Source organism: Drosophila kikkawai, chromosome 2R (assembly GCF_030179895.1).
Source record: "Drosophila kikkawai strain 14028-0561.14 chromosome 2R, DkikHiC1v2, whole genome shotgun sequence".
Classification (NCBI taxonomy): domain Eukaryota; kingdom Metazoa; phylum Arthropoda; class Insecta; order Diptera; family Drosophilidae; genus Drosophila; species Drosophila kikkawai.
In genome coordinates this window covers 2,342,525-2,362,565 of record NC_091729.1, presented here as the reverse complement: position 1 = coordinate 2,362,565, position 20,041 = coordinate 2,342,525, and the positions used below count along the sequence as shown (strand labels likewise).

Here is a 20,041-nt window from a genome sequence, read left to right as displayed (position 1 = left end):
CGTCCCAAATCATTTGAAACTTGATAGGTCTTCCTGGGAGCTTAAAAAATTATTCAAACGAAATTTCAATACAATAGGTCCAAAATTGGAGTTTATAGCAAAAAAAAAAAACGGAAAAAAACCATACTGATATGGTACTAGAAAAATTTGATTTTATCGAATACGTGTGGATTCGGACAAAAAGGATTAGTTACTCATTAATCTGCACACTTTGCTTAATAGTTTCCCTTTTATAACTTTTTGCAACGCTTTGCCATGCAAAAGTACTGATCCACGAAACACAACTACACTTTTTAAGATCGTTCTAACAATACACATAAAAAAACACGGTACAATTGGTCAAAAACAAATATTAACGACACAAAAATCGGTAAACTTTAGTTTTATATACCTGGACAATCATTTTCCATATTTTTTAAATTCACTTTTGTGTAAGCTTTTGCCAAAACAAATAATCAAAGTCGCAAAATGTTTGCCCCCAATTTTATACAAAACAGGTGGTACATAATTATCTGACTTTAACAGCGCGAAAGCAGAACAGTATTGCTCCACATGTTAATGTTAAATATTTTTTTTATCTGTCTAGGGTGTTTAAAAATTAAAAATAAAAAAAAATTTAATATTAACAAAACAAATTTGACTTTATGCAAAAAAAAAACGGGAAAAAACCATAGTGTGCTGTCAAACTTAAGAAATAAATCTCTAGCTGCATATCTGAGAAACTTAGACCCTAATTCTTGCAACATGGAATATAACCTGTGGAGAGCAACTAAATATGTAAAGAGACCAGCAAAAAGAAACATAGTCACCCGCAAAAGCAATGGAACTTGGTGTAGATCTGATGATAAACAAGCTGAAGCATTTGCAGAACACTTTTTTTTTCCCCCGTTTCCACCTCCCGCCCAACAGACCGATGGGCGCAGCCGTGTGACGTACGGCACTAATCGCGAACTAAAGAATTAAAGAAGAAAAGGAACGAGGAAACATTAGAAGAGAACAAAAAAAAAAAATATAATATAACATAAACATATAAATAAATAAAAAACCCATGCAAAACTAGGAAAGAACCCAAAAAACATACAGTATAATATAATTAATATAAAACGCATGCAAAATTAGACTACGGTGTTACACTACGAGCCGATACTAATAGTATTAAAGTTTTCAAAATCAAATCACTACGAATAATAATATCAGAGAGGCGGTTGTAATCCGTACACAGAACCCTAAAGGGTTTATGTACTTCAAACTCCCGCCTACAGTGATTTACTACTAAAGAGATAAGGGTTCTGGATGTTAGTCGAGGAACGTGAAAATTGAGCTGCCCTAAGAGATAGGGGCTCTCAACATCACCGTTTATTAAGTTGTTAAGAAATACGACGCCAAGCATCGTTCTACGGTTAGCTAGCGAGGGTAAGTTAATTAATAGAAGTCTACTAGAATAGGATGGTAGTCTCACATCAGCATCATCAGCACTCTGTGTCCAGCCAAACGACATAAACAATCCTATAACAGAGTCTAAAGTAGAAAACTTTCTTGGGTCACCCTGTCAAATGAGCTTGCCTATTAAAAGGATTCAGTTTGACGAAGTCATTAAATGCTTAAACAATAAAAAATCACCAGGCCCGGCATCACTCTTAAAACTCTTCCACCAAAATGCATACGGTTTCTCACTCTGGTATTCAACGCTATTCTCAGGCTAGACAACTTCCCAAGTCAATGGAAATGTGCAGAAATAATTATGATCCTGAAGCCAAACAAGACAGAAACTGAACTATCATCTTACCGCCCCATTAGTCTGTTGACAATATTCTCGAAAGTATTTGAAAAAATTCTTCTGAAGAGGATGTTACCAATTTTGGACGAACTTGCCATCATTCCTGAATTTCAATTCGGATTCAGAAGAGGCCATGGGACTACTGAGCAATGTCATAGGGTTATCAATGAAATTGTTACCGCATTTGAGAATAAAAAATACTGTACTGCCACATTTCTTGATATTCAACAAGCGTTTGATCGTGTTTGGCACAATGCACATTGGGCCAGCGAGCCGATAGTTCGACGAAAATTAAAGTTTTAAAGCTAGGTTTTTCAAATTTGGTACATATATTAGTACCGATTCACATAAAAACATATCTAAATTTCAGACCGATTTGACCACGCCTTCCCTAGCCGCCCATATATGATAGGTTTCCTCTTATTGATACTTGTACGATAATAAATAATGCCAGCCCTCGTTAAATTCAACAATTGTTTTTAATTCATTTATTAATATTTAACATTAATATTAAAAAGTAAAAAATAAAAATGCATTCAAAATTATTATAAATAGGTATTTTTAATTTAAAAATGTTCCTAACTGTCATCTTCTACATCAACTTCTATTGAAAACGGATTTTCAAAATCAGAATCTGAATCACTATCGCTATTGCTAGCATCAAAATCGGGAACATTGTTCAGATTGTTCGTGTTACAAGAATATAGCAAGTTTGGTGATTCCAAAAGTTCGATTACGTCTGCTGGTAGGGGTAGTTTATTTTGCTGACCCAATCTTTTTGTTAGATAGATGCTCGACACAAGAGGATCTGAGGAATCCATCGCTCTGTGGAAAACGTCTGCCATGTTGTTCTGCCGTGTACTCTTTCGAGCATGTAACCTCCTGTCACTCTTATAGTATTTGTTTCGAGCCTCTGAGGCGTTCTCGCCGAGAACACCTAATGGAAGGATTGATGCTTCTATTATTTGGTAGCCGTGCATTAACACTTTATGGACTGTTGCCGACATTGGAAACCATGGATACAAGGACATATATAGTGTTATGGTTGTTTGACAATATTTTTTAAATTTTGTTGGATCAATTGGTAGGTGGCAAGAAATAGCAATTAAAATATTGTTAAAATATGTAATGAGAATTTCATCAAGACCTAAGATTTCAGCTAGTAGCTTAGGTTGTGCAAACGCCCTCCTTGCTGTATTGCCGTCGTTGGTATTTCCATTGCCATTCTGCTTAGGCTTATCTACATGTAAAGCCATAGCACTCCACATCTGCTTCTGAATAGTCTTTTTTTGTTTCGCCATTTCTTTTTTTCCATCTTCATCTCTCACTTGCCATTTTTTAAGTTTCAGTCTATATGCAATTTTAAGAACGAATTCAAAAAATCGAATCCAACCATGTAGAGGACTTATGCCATATTTTAATGCTTCATGTCTTGGCTTAAATTTTGGTGAGTCTATTTTAGCATTTTCCATGAAGATTTTTGGACTCGCTCCACATATCGGACACAATTGGCAAGATTTGGTTTCAGTCAAAATGTTTAAAACCTTCCCATCTAAAAGTGTCATTTGAAGATCATATTTAACTGAAATTGAAACTCCATTTACAACGGAGCAGGCATATGAAGACAAATCTTTTATTTGACTATCCAAATTTTTTTTCTCCGCAAGAATATGGTCCTTTGTCTCTTTTACAAACTCAAGCTTGACTGGTCTACAAAATCTAATCGACTGAGGAGTACGATTCATCCAAAATACATTTCCAATATGGTCCATTAATTTTAGGGGGATTATCGTTGTCGCAAAAAGCGAGTCGTCAGAAAGCAATGAATCGCATCCCAAAAAGTGTTGCTTATAGCTGCTTTGTCCGGTTGTTCCGTCAAATCCATAGCTTGCAATAAGGGTCAGACTTAAAGTATTGCCAAGCTGCTTAAATATATCTGCTTGCATTTGAATTATACGGCAACTAGTGTGGTCTAGAAGACTTTGCAGGGGAACTTCAGCAACTGACTCGGTTATATTAATATTAAAAGGTCTACATTTTGACTTAGCTTCTCTGACTTTGTTGTAAGTAGGAAAAAGTTCACAAGATCGGGAAATACTAAGCTCACGAAAGTTGTTGTACTGATGATGATAATGAATTTTCAAGCAGATATGCTAAAGCTTCATCCTCCGTCAGTCGAACCGAGTCAATTTTCTGCGTACAAAAATTGTTTCTAGCTCTATTAGGGTCACTCGAAGTGAGAAATGTATTTTTTAACACAAGGGCTGCATGTTTCTCGTTCGTTTTTTCGGCCGAAACTGCGGCGGCATGCACAAGAAGAGATGTGTTGTGACCCTGATTAACAGCTAAATCGGATGCCAATTTTCTCTTCTGACGGGGACCGGCGTCAACATATTCAATGGGTGGGCGTCCAACTGGTCTTAATGTTGACGTCTTTGGATTTGAAGACAAGAATGAACTTACTGTTATAGCCATATTGGACAGAAGCCATTCGGTATGCTTTGTCTTAAATTTGGTCATATTTCTGCTACATTTTGCCAAGTTCTTATGTATGTATAGGTGAAAGCTTCTCACTTTGGTGTTAATTTCATCCTTTTTCTCCGTGCTTAAGTCGAATTCCTTCAGTTTATCGTAGATCCAACTCGTTACGGCAGATTCTCTACGATTGTTTGCTATATAAACATCCAGCAGTTCCTCATAGGCGAACTCAACCACAGCTACGATATGTCGGATTTATATATAAAGGTGCAAAAAGACGCAAAAAAGCTTAATAAAATTAGTTTATATACACTTTGTACTTTAATGACACATAGTTACTTTTTGGCACAAGTTGGCACAAAATTAGTTATAGTCTACAACACATGGGTTACCAGGTTAGCTTTTTTCTGCTTTTGGACAACACAAATAAACGCACACAAAGAACACATTATCTAACATGAACAAAGTCTATTTTAATACAAATATTCTACATACCTTTGCCTTCGTTTTCCATAATTTTTGTGAAAATTGGTTAAGCCACAACAATTTTGGCACGCTCGCCAGTAAACAAAATCTTACCCGCGCTTTTTAGTTTTGCAAGCATGCAATCATACAGCTGACTTTGAAGGGCTGCCAAAAATTCAGGGATGCATCAAAACATTTAAAATCTTTTGATTCATTTTAGTCAAAGTATATACTATTCAAATATTTTTATTAAAAAAGGTTTACTTTCCATGAAAAATTTGAATTTTCGTCGATATATCGGCTCGCTGGCCCAATGTGCAATGGATTACTCTACAAGATAAAGAAATGGCTACCTGCACCATACTATTTATTACTGAGATCCTATTTGTCTAAAAGATGCTTCTACGTTCAGCAGAGAGGTGACGCATTATCGCTACTTCTCATAAACGCAGGCGTCCCTCAAGGAAGTGTACTGGGACCAGTCCTTTACACTTTATATACGGCAGATATGCCAGTAACCAACCACTGCACCGTTGCAACATACGCTGACGATACAGCCATTCTGGCAACAAGCTCATCTAGAGATGAAGCATCTAACCTCTTACAATGTGAGCTCAATCTGATTGAAGCCTGGTTTCTTCGCTGGAAATTAAAATCAACTCTTCGAAATCTGTCCAAATAACATTTGCACTAAGACCAGGAAACTGTCCAAATGTCACACTGAACGGCTCAGCAATTCCACAAGATACCTGTGTGAAGTATCTTGGCATGCACCTCGACCGCAGATTAACATGGAAACACCACATAAAAGCGAAAAGTCAACAGCTCAAACTGAAAGCACTAAAAATGTCCTGGCTGCTAAGTCGAAAATCATCAGCTACTTTAGAAAACAAAGTTCTCCTCTACAAAGCTATTTTGAAACCTGTTTGGACCTACGGTATACAGCTCTGGGGAACAGCTAGCAATTCTAAGGCTACAAACATAGTGCACGCTGAGACGAAGCTGAAAATTAAGACGAAGCTGAAGACGAATTGCTTGCGATGCGAGTAAGCTAATAGGTTGCATAGTGGAAGACGAATTTGTTGCGATTTTGTGATGTTAGTCGCTATGGATTTCTCATCAACATCCAATTCCTTTGAAATATCATTCCAATTCTGGTCCACAATATGCCTATTGTAGTATAGTTTATTCTGCTGGTCCCATAAACATTGTTTTTTAAAAACGGCTGCAATGAATTCATCATTTATTATAGACATTTATACAAAACATGTGCTTCAGGAAAATCGCAAGTCACAAGTAAATTGCAGTGTTGCCAAATGAAAATTTGGCTCTCCCCCTATCTCAAAAAGTTGAAATTTTCCCCTAAAAATTCCAGTTTTTCCCCTAAAATGTAAAAAAAAGAAGAAGAACAACTCAAAATAGCAAGCGATTCGTCTTTAAAAACAGTACTGCTCCGTTTGAAGCTGATCGCTTGCGTTTCGTCTTCATCTTCGTCTTCGTCTCAGCGCGCACTATGTTTGCGGGCGAGCGAATTCATATGAATTGTTCTGCACTGTTTTTCGTCTTCAGCTTCGTCTTAATTTTCAGCTTCGTCTCAGCGTGCACTATGTTTGTAGCCTAACATTGAAATCCTGCAGCGCTATCAATCAAAAACATTGCGTCAAATTGTTAACGCTCCATTTTACGTATCAAACGCAAACATTCACAAAGATCTAAATATTCCAACAATAAGAGAAGAAATTAAAAAATATAGTACGAAATATACAGCAAGACTTCACAATCACGAAAATAATTTAGCCCTAGGTCTCGTAGACAATAGCCTAACAGTAAGAAGACTCAAAAGATTTCACATTCTTGATCTCCCTGATAGGTAAAGACATGTAAACAATAAACTAGATTTAGTAGTAGGTTTCACTGGACATCTACTACTCCTGTTATGTAAATATTAGTTATAAAATTTACCTATTGTCACTAGACAGATTGTAAATAAAATATGTAAAAAAAAAAATATCCTGTCAATTGCACCAGTACTAGGGAAGTCAACTGCTCTTTAGAAAAATATTTCGAATATTATAGCCGGCCTCGCAGAATCATTTCCGATAGAGGCACATGTTTCACTTGGGAAAGCTATCAGAGTCCCTGAATCAAGCCGATTGGTATAAATTGCTTAAACGTGTTAAATTCGCTATAAACAACACCGTTCAGTGTAGTACCGGAAAGACCTCTAGTACGATTTTATTTGGTTGTGAGCAGCGTGGTCCAGTGGTGGATGAGCTCACTGAGTATTTGGAAGAAAAATTTGATCAAGATAAACTGCGATGTTTGGATACCGTAAGGGACGAAGCAAACGAGAATATACACAGGTCTGATATGAAACCGCATACGGCGTAAGGCATAGGGCACCTCCGTTGTATAATGTCGATGATTTTGTTGCTATTCGTAATGTTGATGTTACTTCAGGGCATTGTAAGAAGTTTGCACCCAAGTATCGTGGCCCATATAGAGTAAACCGTGTTTTTCCGAATGACCGTTATGAGATTACAGATATAGACAATTGTCAGCTTACGCAACTCCCATATAAGGGAATCCTTGAGGCTACTAGGCTAAAAGCGTGGTAGCAAGTGTGTGATAAAACCATAGGAATGTGTGTATGATCGAGGTCGATCAAGTGTCAGGTTGCCCGAATGTAAACCCCTCATTTTGTATTGCGCGCCCTAATGTGTCCAGTTTGCTAATATGTTATCGATGAGAGTCCTATCGCATAGAAATAAGCTAGATTTTAAGAAAAGAAGATATGGTCACTTTGGTTTTGTGAAAGGACCGATCAACACGTTTTTTGAGATCGCGAAAAACTAATTTAATTAAATAAGAGCCATCTTTTATTATTATTTTAAACTGAAAGCCCTGGAGTGTTACACATTATTGATTTTTATACTGTCGAAACTATTATATTATTAGTATTAAGTAAACAATAGGTGTAGTAATTATACAATGTTATATCTACTACTTAACAGTAAGACAAAGCTACTGGAAGTAACAATTAAACAGCGGTCAAAACGTTTTTTTTTTTATAGTTCTCGCCGGTAAACACATATACACGTATGTATGTATCTTCATCACTGTTTGTATGCCATTTGAAGCCTAATAACTAATTGTAGTTGTACGTTTTTTTGATACAGTTACTGTTTTTTGCCTGATCTTTATTTAGTAGCTATCGACAGCCTTTTCATCGATCTGCACAGTATCGAGTTTCCTTTCTTGTTTAGCCTTTCGGCGATTTATTCAGGGCATAAAGCTCCAAAGGCTGGACCCAGCCAACAATGTCAGTCCTAAAGCATGGAAGAGCGGATTATAATCATTGACCGCCTCAGAAACAAACTGAGCCGTAAGACCATGGAAATGGTAAAAATGCAAGGGAAAGACACGATATAGACAAGCCTCCGACAAAGTACCACGTCTTTGGTATGTAGCCCATGTCAGAAAGTGCTGAGTCTCCAATACGACCAATAAGATCCTTGGCGGAAACAACTGATAGCAGGTACGCTGATGATTTGTTAAAACCTTTGGGTTCACCAAAACTTGGAAGCAATATGATAAAATTCGTGTAGCTGATGGCAGTTGTCGAATTACAGATAAGTATTTCTAAGTACATCGGGTCCCTTAGCAGGCTCAGATCAAAAAACTTGGAGCGTTGTGGTGCTTGAGCCTTGCCTCGAGCTTCATCAGTGGCCCTGGATGTTTCTGGACTAGTTGAGTCTCCTGCCACGCCTCCTTAGCTTAGATAATCTCGACTTTGAGGAATTTCATAGAGAGAATAATGCTGCCAAGAGTACTGCCTGAGATGCACAGACCATTGGCCAATCCGCGTAAGTTTGTAAAGTATGAAGTCACAATATACACTGTTGGTGAGAAGGAAAGACCAGCACCAATTCCTACAAGCACGCCGTAACTGAAAAACAAAGGGTCATAAATAACATTAAAGCCCTTACTTCTATGGTATAATTACCATATATACAGGTACCGATGATTCCCAGAATGAGAGTATCATACCTAATGATGCGGACGCTCCGCCCAGAAGGGTGACGGTTCGATATGAATATTTAACGGAAAGGATACTTGACACAGGACCTGTTAATTAAAATTTCAAAACGTAAGATTTGACTAGTCTAGAACAAGCTTTAAAATTTCCAATGAACTGTAGAGAAAGTATCACAACGCTGGTATCCATGAAGCCTTTGTAGGCGATGAATTGAAGACTTCAGTGAATTCAACGAATAGAACACCGAAACTTTTAAACGTGTCAGGAATGAGGATATTTGTCAAACACGATCCTAAAAGCACTAACCAACCCCAGCCGCCATCAGGTGGTACCAAGTCATATTCACTGTCATCATTTTTTTTTTGTTGAATTAGCTAACTGTGGAAGGATTAGAGATAATACCATATAAATATATCAATATATAATATATCAATATATATGTTCTCATATAATGGCTAAGTTAGCTTGGTAAAACAGATCGACAAAATTCTAACCTTTTGTTGCACGGTGACTAATGGCGACTGCTTGTGAAAGTTCTTTGTCTGAATATTGCTAATTCAAAAACGAAATGTTTCCATCGCGTAAAAATTTTGAAAAAAAATTGCGGTCAAAGTATAAATTCCGAATGACCCTTATAAAATTACTTATATAGACAATGTCAACTTACGCAACTGCAGGTGTGTAATAAAACCATATGAATGTGTGTATGATCGACACATTCCTTGGAATATAAAGTATTATGCAAAAACACTATCTTTTGTTTTGTAAAGTTTATTTGCTTTTCAAATTTAGTGTAGTGGTTCACCTATCCCCACTCTCCCCTATATTTTTTTTTTTTTGCAAGACGTATATAGATGCACTATGTGCAGTACATATCAAGTGGAACTTGCGACACCAAGCACGTGCTTGTTCTGTTAGCAGTTAGTGGGCGCGAAGGAAATAAATAGAAAAGGATGCGAGGAAACTACTACTGGCGTGCTGGCGGGTTGGTTGCTTGTATGCGTACTAAGAGTGTTAAGATGAAAGTTTTTAGTTTTGGGAGGCTATCAACATTAGATGTTAAGGTGTACAAATCATTGTAATTTGCACAAAGGACTCTAAAGGGTTCATGCATTTCAAAGGAAGTTCTACAGTGGGGCAAAACTAATGGAAAAAGGATCTAGTGTTTCTTATTGGTACGTGAAAATTAAGCTGACCCAGCAAGTCAGCACTTTCCACATCACCACATGTAATACCTAGCACGGTTCTACGATTAGATAAAGAGGATAAGTTAATTAGTAAGAGTCTACTAGAATAAGACTGTAACCTCTGGTTTGCATTCCAGTTTAAGCCGCGTAAAGCGAAAAGTAAGAAGTTCTTTTGATTCTATACGTTTACTGTGGATGCCGTACTGGGGGATCCTATACGTTTACTGTGGATGCCGTACTGGGGGATCCAAACGCTGGATCCATATTCTAAGATAGGACGAACAAGTAAAGTATATAAAGATTTTGTAACATAGGGGTCATTGAATTCCTTCGACCACCGTTTAATGAAACCAAGCACACCCCTGGCTGTATTCACCATGCACGAAATATGATCGATAAAGTCGAGTTTAGGATCCAGACGGACACCTAAATCATCAACTATATTAATTTTTTCCAAAGAGCAGCCGTTTAGCGTATAAGTTGCAGGCTTCGGAGTGACACGGGAGAATGTCATTAGCTTGCACTTAGAGCCGTTTAAGTTTAATAAGTTCACGCAGCACCATGTTTGAAAATTGTTGAGATCTGTCTGTAAGTCTGATTGGCTAGTAGCATCGTTATATTGAACACAAAGCTTGACGTCATCAGCATACATAAGTACTCTGGAGTTGGTCAAAACTTCGGGCAGATCGTTGATAAATAATGTAAACAGTAGGGGACCCAAATGACTCCCTTGCGGGACGCCAGATATAACCCTAAGAACATTAGATAGTTTATTTTTAAAAAGGACCTTTTGCGTCCTGCCATTTAGATAACATGAAATCCAATTAAGAAGATCAATCAAAAATCCCATTAGATCGAGTTTCCGAACAAGAAGAGAATGGTTAACAGAGTCAAATTCTTTACTGATATCAGTATTGATTACATCTGTCTGAAAGTTATTTCGGTAGCCCTTTTTAATAAAGGAAGTGTGCTCCAAAAGATTGGTTGTAATTGATCTTCGCCTAATAAAACCATGTTGACATGGAGAAATAATTGACCTACACAGGTGCTGCAGATGAGGAGTAATAACATTTTCGAACAGTTTAGGGATTGCCGACCACTTGGAGATACCTCTGTAATTGTTGGCCTCCAATTTGCTACCTTTTTTGTGGGGGGGAGAAATAACGAATGACTCCTTCCAAATAAGGGGAAAGTGGGAGGTTTCTAAGGATAAGGTAAACAATTTGAGAAGGGGATTGCACAGGGCTTCGGCACAATTCCTAAGCACACAGCCTGGTATTCCATCGGGACCTGCTAAAAAAACTGGTTTAATACGATGAAGATCTGCTGTTGTATTATCAAAAGAGAGCGAGGACGGATGAATAATGGGTTTACTCTTAGATTTAACAAAATTATAGAACTGTTTTGGGTCTTCAGAAAACTGGGACCTGCAACGAGTCAAATAATTTTTGTAGCACTGCGCGTTATGGACGGTAAAAGTGGATCGAGTTGATAAATAACTAGATAGGACAGTTGGAGAACCGGTACGTTGATATTTAGCATAAAGATTTGATTTTCTATTTTTAAGGCGGGTCAACTCTTTGTTAAACCAAGGAGGCTTATTTGATGTAGACGGACAGTATAACGGAACACATTCAATAAAAAATGAATTCATAGCACTATAAAAAATATCCACGGCTTCCGCCATGTCAGTGCATGTGTATAGATCGAACCAGTTGTAATCAATTATAAAATTATTCAGCCGTACGAAATCCGTCTTGCTAAAGCAGAAGACTTCTTGGGCTGGACAGTCAGTTTTATTCCGTGAAACTCCCCATGTCGATAGTCACATCGAAAGTGGGATGATAGGGATCTTCGGGTTGCGTCAGGGGCGCCACCCTAGCTAAACTAACTCTTGCCGGATCAGAGACAAAACAAAGATCAAGCAAGCGCTCTAAGGAATTTCGTACATGATTGACTTGGGACAGCGAAATGTCAAACAAGCCAGCAATAAAATCATGATGTGTTGTGGTAAAAAGTGTATTAGTGAAATTATCTAGGAACCAAATAGCCCCTGGGATGTTAAAATCACCAAGAACTACTAAATGGTCCCTATCCGAAAGTCTTTTGGAGACCAACTGAATACCGGAAAGATGGTTCTAATAAATAGGAAGTTCCGAGAGTGGAGGAATGAAGAAACATGTAACAAAAACTACCATTAACTAATAGCTTCACGCAAAGGAATTCAACATCGTTGCATTCCTCGAAAGTTATTAAATCGGACGTGAGAGTGGAGTCGACCGCTATAAGGACACCTCCCGCACGTCTGATAGGCCGATCTATCCGGTAAACGCAGCTGGAAAAACTTCGGATCTCAAAATCTCCGGCTTTAACCAGGTTTCTGTGAACACAATAACTTGGGAAGCAAATGTGACACTGTCAGAATGCAATTTTGGAAGCTTGCTGCGTAAGCCTCTTGCATTCTGATAGGAGATACCAAGGGAGTTGGTTAGTTTTTTGGGACGGAATTGACAGACGGAGAAAGCGCACTGGGCAAATCGGGCCTAGGAGGAGTAATTCCTATCTCGCCACAAATGTTGTGTAGAATTGAAGCAACCCAAAGAAGTTAAAAAAGTGTCAGAGAGTGACAAAAAACAAGCCTCTATAAAGTGCACGGAGTGGGTTGTGCGACACTGTCCATTTTCTGCAGTTTCCGGATCGGGATTCAAAAACTTGGTCAACTTTTTCATCAAAATCGGTGCCACCTATGTCGAAAACGTGGACGTGGACGACCTAATACCCGATGAGATAACATTAAGCCGGAATGCGGAAAAACTAGCCATGGAAAAAAGGAAAATAGTTGCTGAGGATGTTAAAGATGTAATGGAAAGCGGAGGAGTGGCAGCCACGCTAGATATGTGGACAGACCAATACGTCCAATGGAATTTTTTGGGTGTCATATTATACTACCTAAAAAAAATTATAAACTTCATGACATCATTCTGGGAATCAAATCTATGGATTATCTACAGGTGAAAATATTTTGGAAAAAATAAAAATCTTGTTTTTAGAATATATTGTTGAAAACATAAAAAACATAACAATTGTTACGGATAGAGGAGTGAATATTAAAAAGGCGTTGGAAAACAATATACGTTTAAATTGCAGCAGCCATCTTTTCGCCAATGTTTTACAAAAATCTTTTGAGCAAACAACCGAATTGGATGAAACCGTGCACGCTTGCAAGAAAATTGTAAAATATATCAAGAAGGCGAACTTGCAACACCGGCTTAACACCACAGTGAAACCGGCATGTCCAACTCGCTGGAATTCTAATTATACCATGATGAAGTCTATTGTCGATAATAGGCTGACAATAACACAGCTGTTCAGAGAGTCTCCAGGAGCACAAAGACTTCTGGACGTCAACATATCCATATTGAAGCCGTTGGTGGAGTTGCTGCAGCCTTTTTGAGCGGGTTTTTAAAGAACTACAAACATGCAGCTTGCTGTCACTGTGTTTCGTGATACCCTCCATTTCCAAAATGTATGAACTTTGCGATGCAAATATTGACGATTTTTCATAAGTTGGCCTTTTGAAAGAAAATATAAAACAAAACGTCGCACAGTAGCGCCTCTCGAACAAAAGCCGTTGCAAAAATCGAAAAAGTCGTAATATTACACAAAAATAGATTACCTACCGTCATGATTTTTGCTTTAAATAATAGACACATTCATAAACTGTAAGCCAATCCAAACAAAAAGAGAATTTGGTTTGTGCTTGCATATGTAAATCGCTACCTGCCAGGTGTTCAATTTTTTTCACTTTTTTCTGGCTAAAGTAGTCTATATCTTTTTGGATGGGCTGAGCCACCTACTACACTATTACTACGACCTTTGTGGATCTATTCTAGACAAAATCAACTTACATCTGCTGCGTCGAGCTGCGTCTGCGGAAATGCAACAGCATAAACCAAAACTACTCAGGGTTAAATATACCAAAATTCCGACACAATTTCATACAAACCACGAAAAATGTCTAAATTTTGACCGTTTACATGTATATCCCCCCTTAAGGGGGTCTTCTCATTGGGCATCTTTTTTTTCGATTTTTTTTTTGCATTTATTTATAGCTTGGGATGGTGTGTATATGTCCCCAAAAGGATTTTTAGAAATTCGAAATACTTTAGAAGATACAGCCTTTTTTGTGAAGCAAGATCTATGCAAAATGAGCTTTTTTCCAACTTCAAACGCGTTTATCTCGAAACCACGTTTTTCGAACTGGCGGCCATGATATCTCCAGTTCAACTGAACCGATTTTCATGAAACAAAGTGGAATCGACGCAGAATTGTCACCATTTTCGGCTGACAGAACAGATTTTTTTTTAAATTTTTTTTTCTATTTTTTTTTACACTAAACTACAAAAAAAAACCGTCCGAAATCAATTTTTTTTTTTTGAATGGCCGCCATTTTGTTTTAAAAATTTTTTAAAAAAATCTGTTCCGTCAGCCGAAAATGACATCTATTCTGATTATAACCCCGTTTTTATTTTTCATTTCGGACGCTCTGGAGACCCTGAATCGTGGCCGCCAGGACGACACCTTTTTTTTCGACCACCAAGTTTGAAGTCTCATTACTCTTTGAACAACCCTCGTATCGAGGCAAGAACAACTTTTTTAGTTACTTTGAATATTTTTGAATACAATAAATAAAAAAAGTTTTCAATTATTCTTTGCGTTTTCAAATAAGAATTTTTTTAAAAAGGGTCCAAAAAACGGCTTTTGAATGAGAAGACCCCCTTAAGGGGGGGGTAAGGTATTTAATTTTTTTTTTCGTAAATTTTTTTTTATTTTTTATTTTGAAAGTTCAACATCTTAAGAATATTATGTCCAAGTTTTACATCGATCATAGGAATATTGACAAAGTTATGCGGAGTTGAACGAAGGTCGGTTGGTGTTCAGTGCATGAGAATCGCAAAGTTTAAAGCGCTCTCCTGAAAAATGCCATTTTGAAAATCGGTGTACACGATAACTCAAAATCTACTGAACCAATCGGTTTGAAATTTGGAACATAACTTCTTTGGATAATTCTACAGGTATTCACGTGGAGCTTTTTTTAATTTTTAATTTTCTTATATTTTTTATTTAACAAATTAACTTAATTTTTTTGTCAAAAATCGGGGTTTTGACTTCAAATTTTGATAAAAAATAGGGAAAAAATTTTAAAAATAAAAACTCTTCGTGAATACCTCGGGACACTTATCCTTTAACGAATGAGGTATAATTTTTTTAGATCGGATGATCCTGTGGACTGTTAGGATGTACACCGCAAAACAACTTTTTTTGGAGGCGACTCGGGAGATTCCCTATAACTTCTCTACCTCTAAATATTTTTCAATACAAAATTTATTAAAAATTATTCAAATGTTGTGTTATTATATGGTATTTAATTCATTAAGCTAACGTTAGCCATTCCGCCACAATAACTTTTTGAAAAGTGGCCTTTTTTGCACCGAATTAACCTTACCCCCCCCTTAACTGAACTCGTGGTTTAGTTCGGCTTCAAGACATATTAACAAATGGAGATTAGATCTACAAATGAATACATTTTTAGCAATAAGAAAATAAACTTTTATTTCTCTGCAATAAAATACAAAATTTTTACTATCCACTCATTTTTTTTAAATATAGATTGATAAATTTAAATGTGCTAAGCATACACAAACAGCAAAAAACTCAAATTCACCATAGAAAGAAGGATATCGAAAAATTAATGGAGAAGCGTGAACTCAAATCAACTCTTTACTTGGAAGATGAATTGGATATGAACGAAAGTGAACCAATCTATCATGTAAGTTGTCTTCCAGATCCGGAAATATATAATTCAATAATTTTCAGTTAACATTCATTGTAATAAATTCATATAATTATTATTAAAATTAATAATTATTATTTTTACTTAATTCTAGAATAAAAAAAATAGTATAACAGAAGTCGAATTTATATCACGCTACAATGAACAAATTAAGCATCAACTTTTAAATGACTCAAATAGTGACTCTGGGTTATCAAATCAAAGCAACTACGGAAATTCAAAAGATTCGGCACCAGACTTTACGACTAATACTGTTGACAAGTTTCTCCATGCTTTTGAATCTGATAGCAATCTTTTATTTTCTACTCAAAAAAATAAAAATAAGAATACAATCAAAGAAATTACAACTGAATTTAGATTTAATTCAAATGCAAATGATTCTATAATAAACACACCGAAGACGTCAAAGTTATACTCTGATTCTGAACTGAAACACCCATCATCAATTTTACTCAGTTCCGAAAGTGATGATTCAGATATGGAACATAAAGTTCAACAATCCAGGTTTATTAAACCGATGCTGCGAATCGACCAACTGGCTATTGAAACACGAGCAGCTCAAAAAGATGAAAATGAAAGAATTCGAAGGTTGGAAAAAAAAAGTTTTGAATTATCAAAAGCTCTTAAGAACCGCACTACATTTACAATAAAAACTGATTTAATACTTGATTACATTGAAAGCACCAAAACTTTTATTGCAGTTGACAAAGATATAGTCAAGCAATTAAAGCCTCATCAAAAAGATGGTGTTAAATTTATGTACGATTCTTGTTATGGTGGCACAGATCTGTCTAATACAAATTCAGGTTCTGGATGTATATTGGCCCACTGCATGGGTCTGGGAAAGACCCTTCAGGTAAAATAAATACTAAAACTCATTAAAAAAATATATATATGTTTAAATATTTTGTAATCCTAGTTAATTGCTTTGCTGCATACGGTGATATCTTATGAAGAATTAAATACGTACAAAATGTTGGTACTTTGTCCAAAGAGTACAGTCATGAATTGGGCTGATGAATTTCACCACTGGCTAAGTCCATTGAAAAGTAAAAACACTATAAAAGTATTTTTACTTCCGGATTCATCGTAAGTTAATATAATTTTTTGAATTGCAACATCTTAGCGCACAGTAGCGCCTTTTTTCATATTTCATTTCAAAAATGATATCTTTTGATCCAAATAAGATAATTGGCATTTGACTGGTAATTGTTGTACAATCAATAAAATATGATTTTATCTGCTTCAGCTTTTATAGACTGCTTTGGGCAGAAAAAGGTAAAAAAATTTTATTTAATTTTTTTTTTCGTAAATTTTTTTTATTTTTTATTTCGAAAGTTCAACATCTTAAGAATATTGTGTCCAAGTTTTACATCGATCATAGTAAAATTGACGAAGTTATGCGGAGTTGAACGAAGGTCGGTTGGTGTTCAATGCATGAGAATCACAAAGTTTAAAGCGCTCTCTTGAAAAATGCCATTTTGAAAATCGGTGTACACGATAACTCATAACTGAACCAATCGGGTTGAATTTTGGAACATAACTTAAGATAAATCTACAGGTACTCACGTCGAGTTTTAATTTTATTATAATTTTTATTTAACAAATTAATTAATTTTTGGAGTCAAAAATCACAGTTTTGACTTCCAATTTTTATAAAAAATCGGGAAAAGATTTTAAAAATAAAAACGCTTCGTGAATACCTCGGGACACTTATCCTTTAACGAATGAGGTATAATTTTTTTAGATCGGATGATTCTGTGGACAGTTAGGATGTACACCGCAAACCAACTTTGTTTTGGAGGCGACTCGGGAGATTCCCTGTAACTCCTCTACCTCTAAATATTTTTCAATACAAAATTTATCAAAAACTGTTCAAATGTTGTGTTATTATATGGTATTTAATTCGTTAAGCTAACTTTAGCCGTTTCGCCACAACATTGTATTGAAAAGTGGGCATTTTTGCACCGAATTAACCTTATTTTTTTTTTATCTTTCCAAACAAATTTATTTATTTACAAAAGTCTAAATTCGACAATTTTTATTTATTTATTTATTTATTTATTTATTTATTAAGAATAGCAAATATCTGCCATTTTAATTCCAGATCCTTACCTCAGACCGGATAAGGAGAGTTTTTTAATGATACGCTCCGACTCACATCAGGTGGTCAGAGGCAAGGATAGGTGTCTTAAAATATTATTTGTGTTAAAGTCTAATGACATTTTAAACAAGAAAGGAAACTAACTTCGGCATGCCGAAGTTTGTATACCCTTTCAGATTGGTTTTGACATTTACATTATAAATTATAATGCTGAAAACACACACAAAACAGAGTTTTATTTCATTTTACCTATACTTATTATGTTTACAGTTTGACAGTTACAGTTTTGCATTCCCAGCTTTACATTTTCTCAACATATACCGATCTCAACATATACCGATTTTCTCAACATATACCGATTTTCTCAACATATACCGATTTTTATAAAATTAACAAAGAAAATCTGAAATAATAAAAAAAGGCCATATCTTAAAAATGGTGCAAAAATTTTGAAAAACAGCCATCGAACATTTGTATGGCAGCTATATGATATAGTCGTCCGATCCGGCCCGTTCCGCCATATATAGCAGTGAGAGTACATAGAAGACTATATGCAAAGTTTCATTCAGATAGCTTTAAAACTGAGGGACTAGTTTGCGTAGAAACGGACAGACGGACAGACGGACGGACAGACGGACGGACAGACGGACGGACAGACGGACGGACAGACGGACGGACAGACGGACGGACAGACGGACGGGCAGACGGACGGACAGACACACGAACAATATTGGAGTATGGGCCGAACCAGAGATATATATGAGTTTTGTTGTGTAGGGATCATCGAATTCCTTAGACCATCGTTTTACGAAAGCAAAGACACTCTTTGCTTTACCAACAAGTATACCGATGTGATCGGTGAAGCTAAAATTATGGGTAAATAGAACACCAAGATCCGTTACAGATTGGATACGTTCAAGAACACTTGTGCCTAAGAAATAGTTAGCATGGAAACAATTTCTGCGGTAAAACGACATGTATTTACATTTAGAGTTGTTAAGAAACAATAAATTATGAGTGCACCAGGACAACATGTTGTTTAAATCAGCTTGCAAAAGCTGAGGAGAGTCAGGATTCACAAGAGGCAAACATAGTTTAATGTCATCAGCGTACATCATGACGTAAGAGTGGAGAATAACTTGGGGCAGATCATTTATAAAAATGCCAAATAGAAGAGGACCGAGGTGGCTCCCTTGAGGAACACCAGAAGTCACGTGAACAAGGTTTGAGAATGAACCCCTGAATTCAACTCTTTGAGTACGGTTCGACGAATAAGTAGAAATCCACTTGAACAACGCAATTCCTTCTGCCCTAAAAAGCCGGAGGAACTGAATTAGACATAGCTGACGATCCCTGGCGGCAGGCATAAATCGCACGTTGGAGGTTCCCCCGCGAACTAGGTGGAGGAGACGCTTTCCAACAAAAGGCAACGCTCAACCGAAAACGCCTGTAAGGACGCATCGGGAAGCAAGCGGGCCAAAAAGTCAAGAAGCCCAACAAGGCCGCAAAAGTCAGTGAGGTGACCAAACGACATTTGATCTTGGAATCATTGACAGAAACGATGAGACCGGCGCGCGGTGGAAGATGGTAAATGCGCGGCTCAACTGAACTCAAAAAATTGGGAATCGGAAAGTGTAGGCAAACAAGCTATAACTATGTTGATGTTGCAAATCGATGTAGCTGAAGCAACCCATAACCGGTACCTGAACAATATATCTCGCTGTGATAATAGTTTTAGCTTTATGTGCGGCAATCAATGTGATGTCTTAAATGGAATCCTCGGAGTTAAATCGAATGCTGAAGGTTTAGATAATGTTAGTCCCAAATTCTTTAAAATTATTATACCGGTACTTTTTCCACACATCGTACACATCAAACTGCAAAAATGATAATTGACTATACCCACATCTTGGAAAAAGGCGAAAATTATTCCAGTTCTAAAGCCAAATAAGGAATACAGACCTTTTTCAATAGTAGCCTTTCTTGCTAAGATGCTTAAAAATTTAATTGCGTAGCAGATGTTGAGGTATCTCGAAGATAACTCTGGACAACTGGACAATAATTGTGTGACGCTTTCAACTCTATTGGAACACAGTAAAGCATTTAACACGGTGAACCACTCTATTCTCTGTTCTAA

General features: G+C 36.6%; 1 protein-coding gene across 17 annotated transcripts in view; it reads left to right on the top strand.

The window, feature by feature from the left end:
- Positions 1 to 20,041, top strand: part of LOC108081755 (transcriptional regulator ATRX homolog) — a 596,348-nt gene that overhangs the window by 40,990 nt on the left and 535,317 nt on the right. For all 17 annotated transcript variants that reach the window (XR_011444416.1, XR_011444415.1, XR_011444417.1 and 14 more), the window contains exons 3-5: positions 15,617 to 15,776; positions 15,895 to 16,656; positions 16,720 to 16,889. Coding sequence is in view for 10 of the 17 variants with exons in the window: in XM_070283631.1 (XP_070139732.1) it covers positions 15,617 to 15,776; positions 15,895 to 16,656; positions 16,720 to 16,889 (1,092 nt within the window). In the remaining 7 variants the exon portion in view is untranslated. The remainder of the gene's footprint in view (positions 1 to 15,616; positions 15,777 to 15,894; positions 16,657 to 16,719; positions 16,890 to 20,041) is intronic.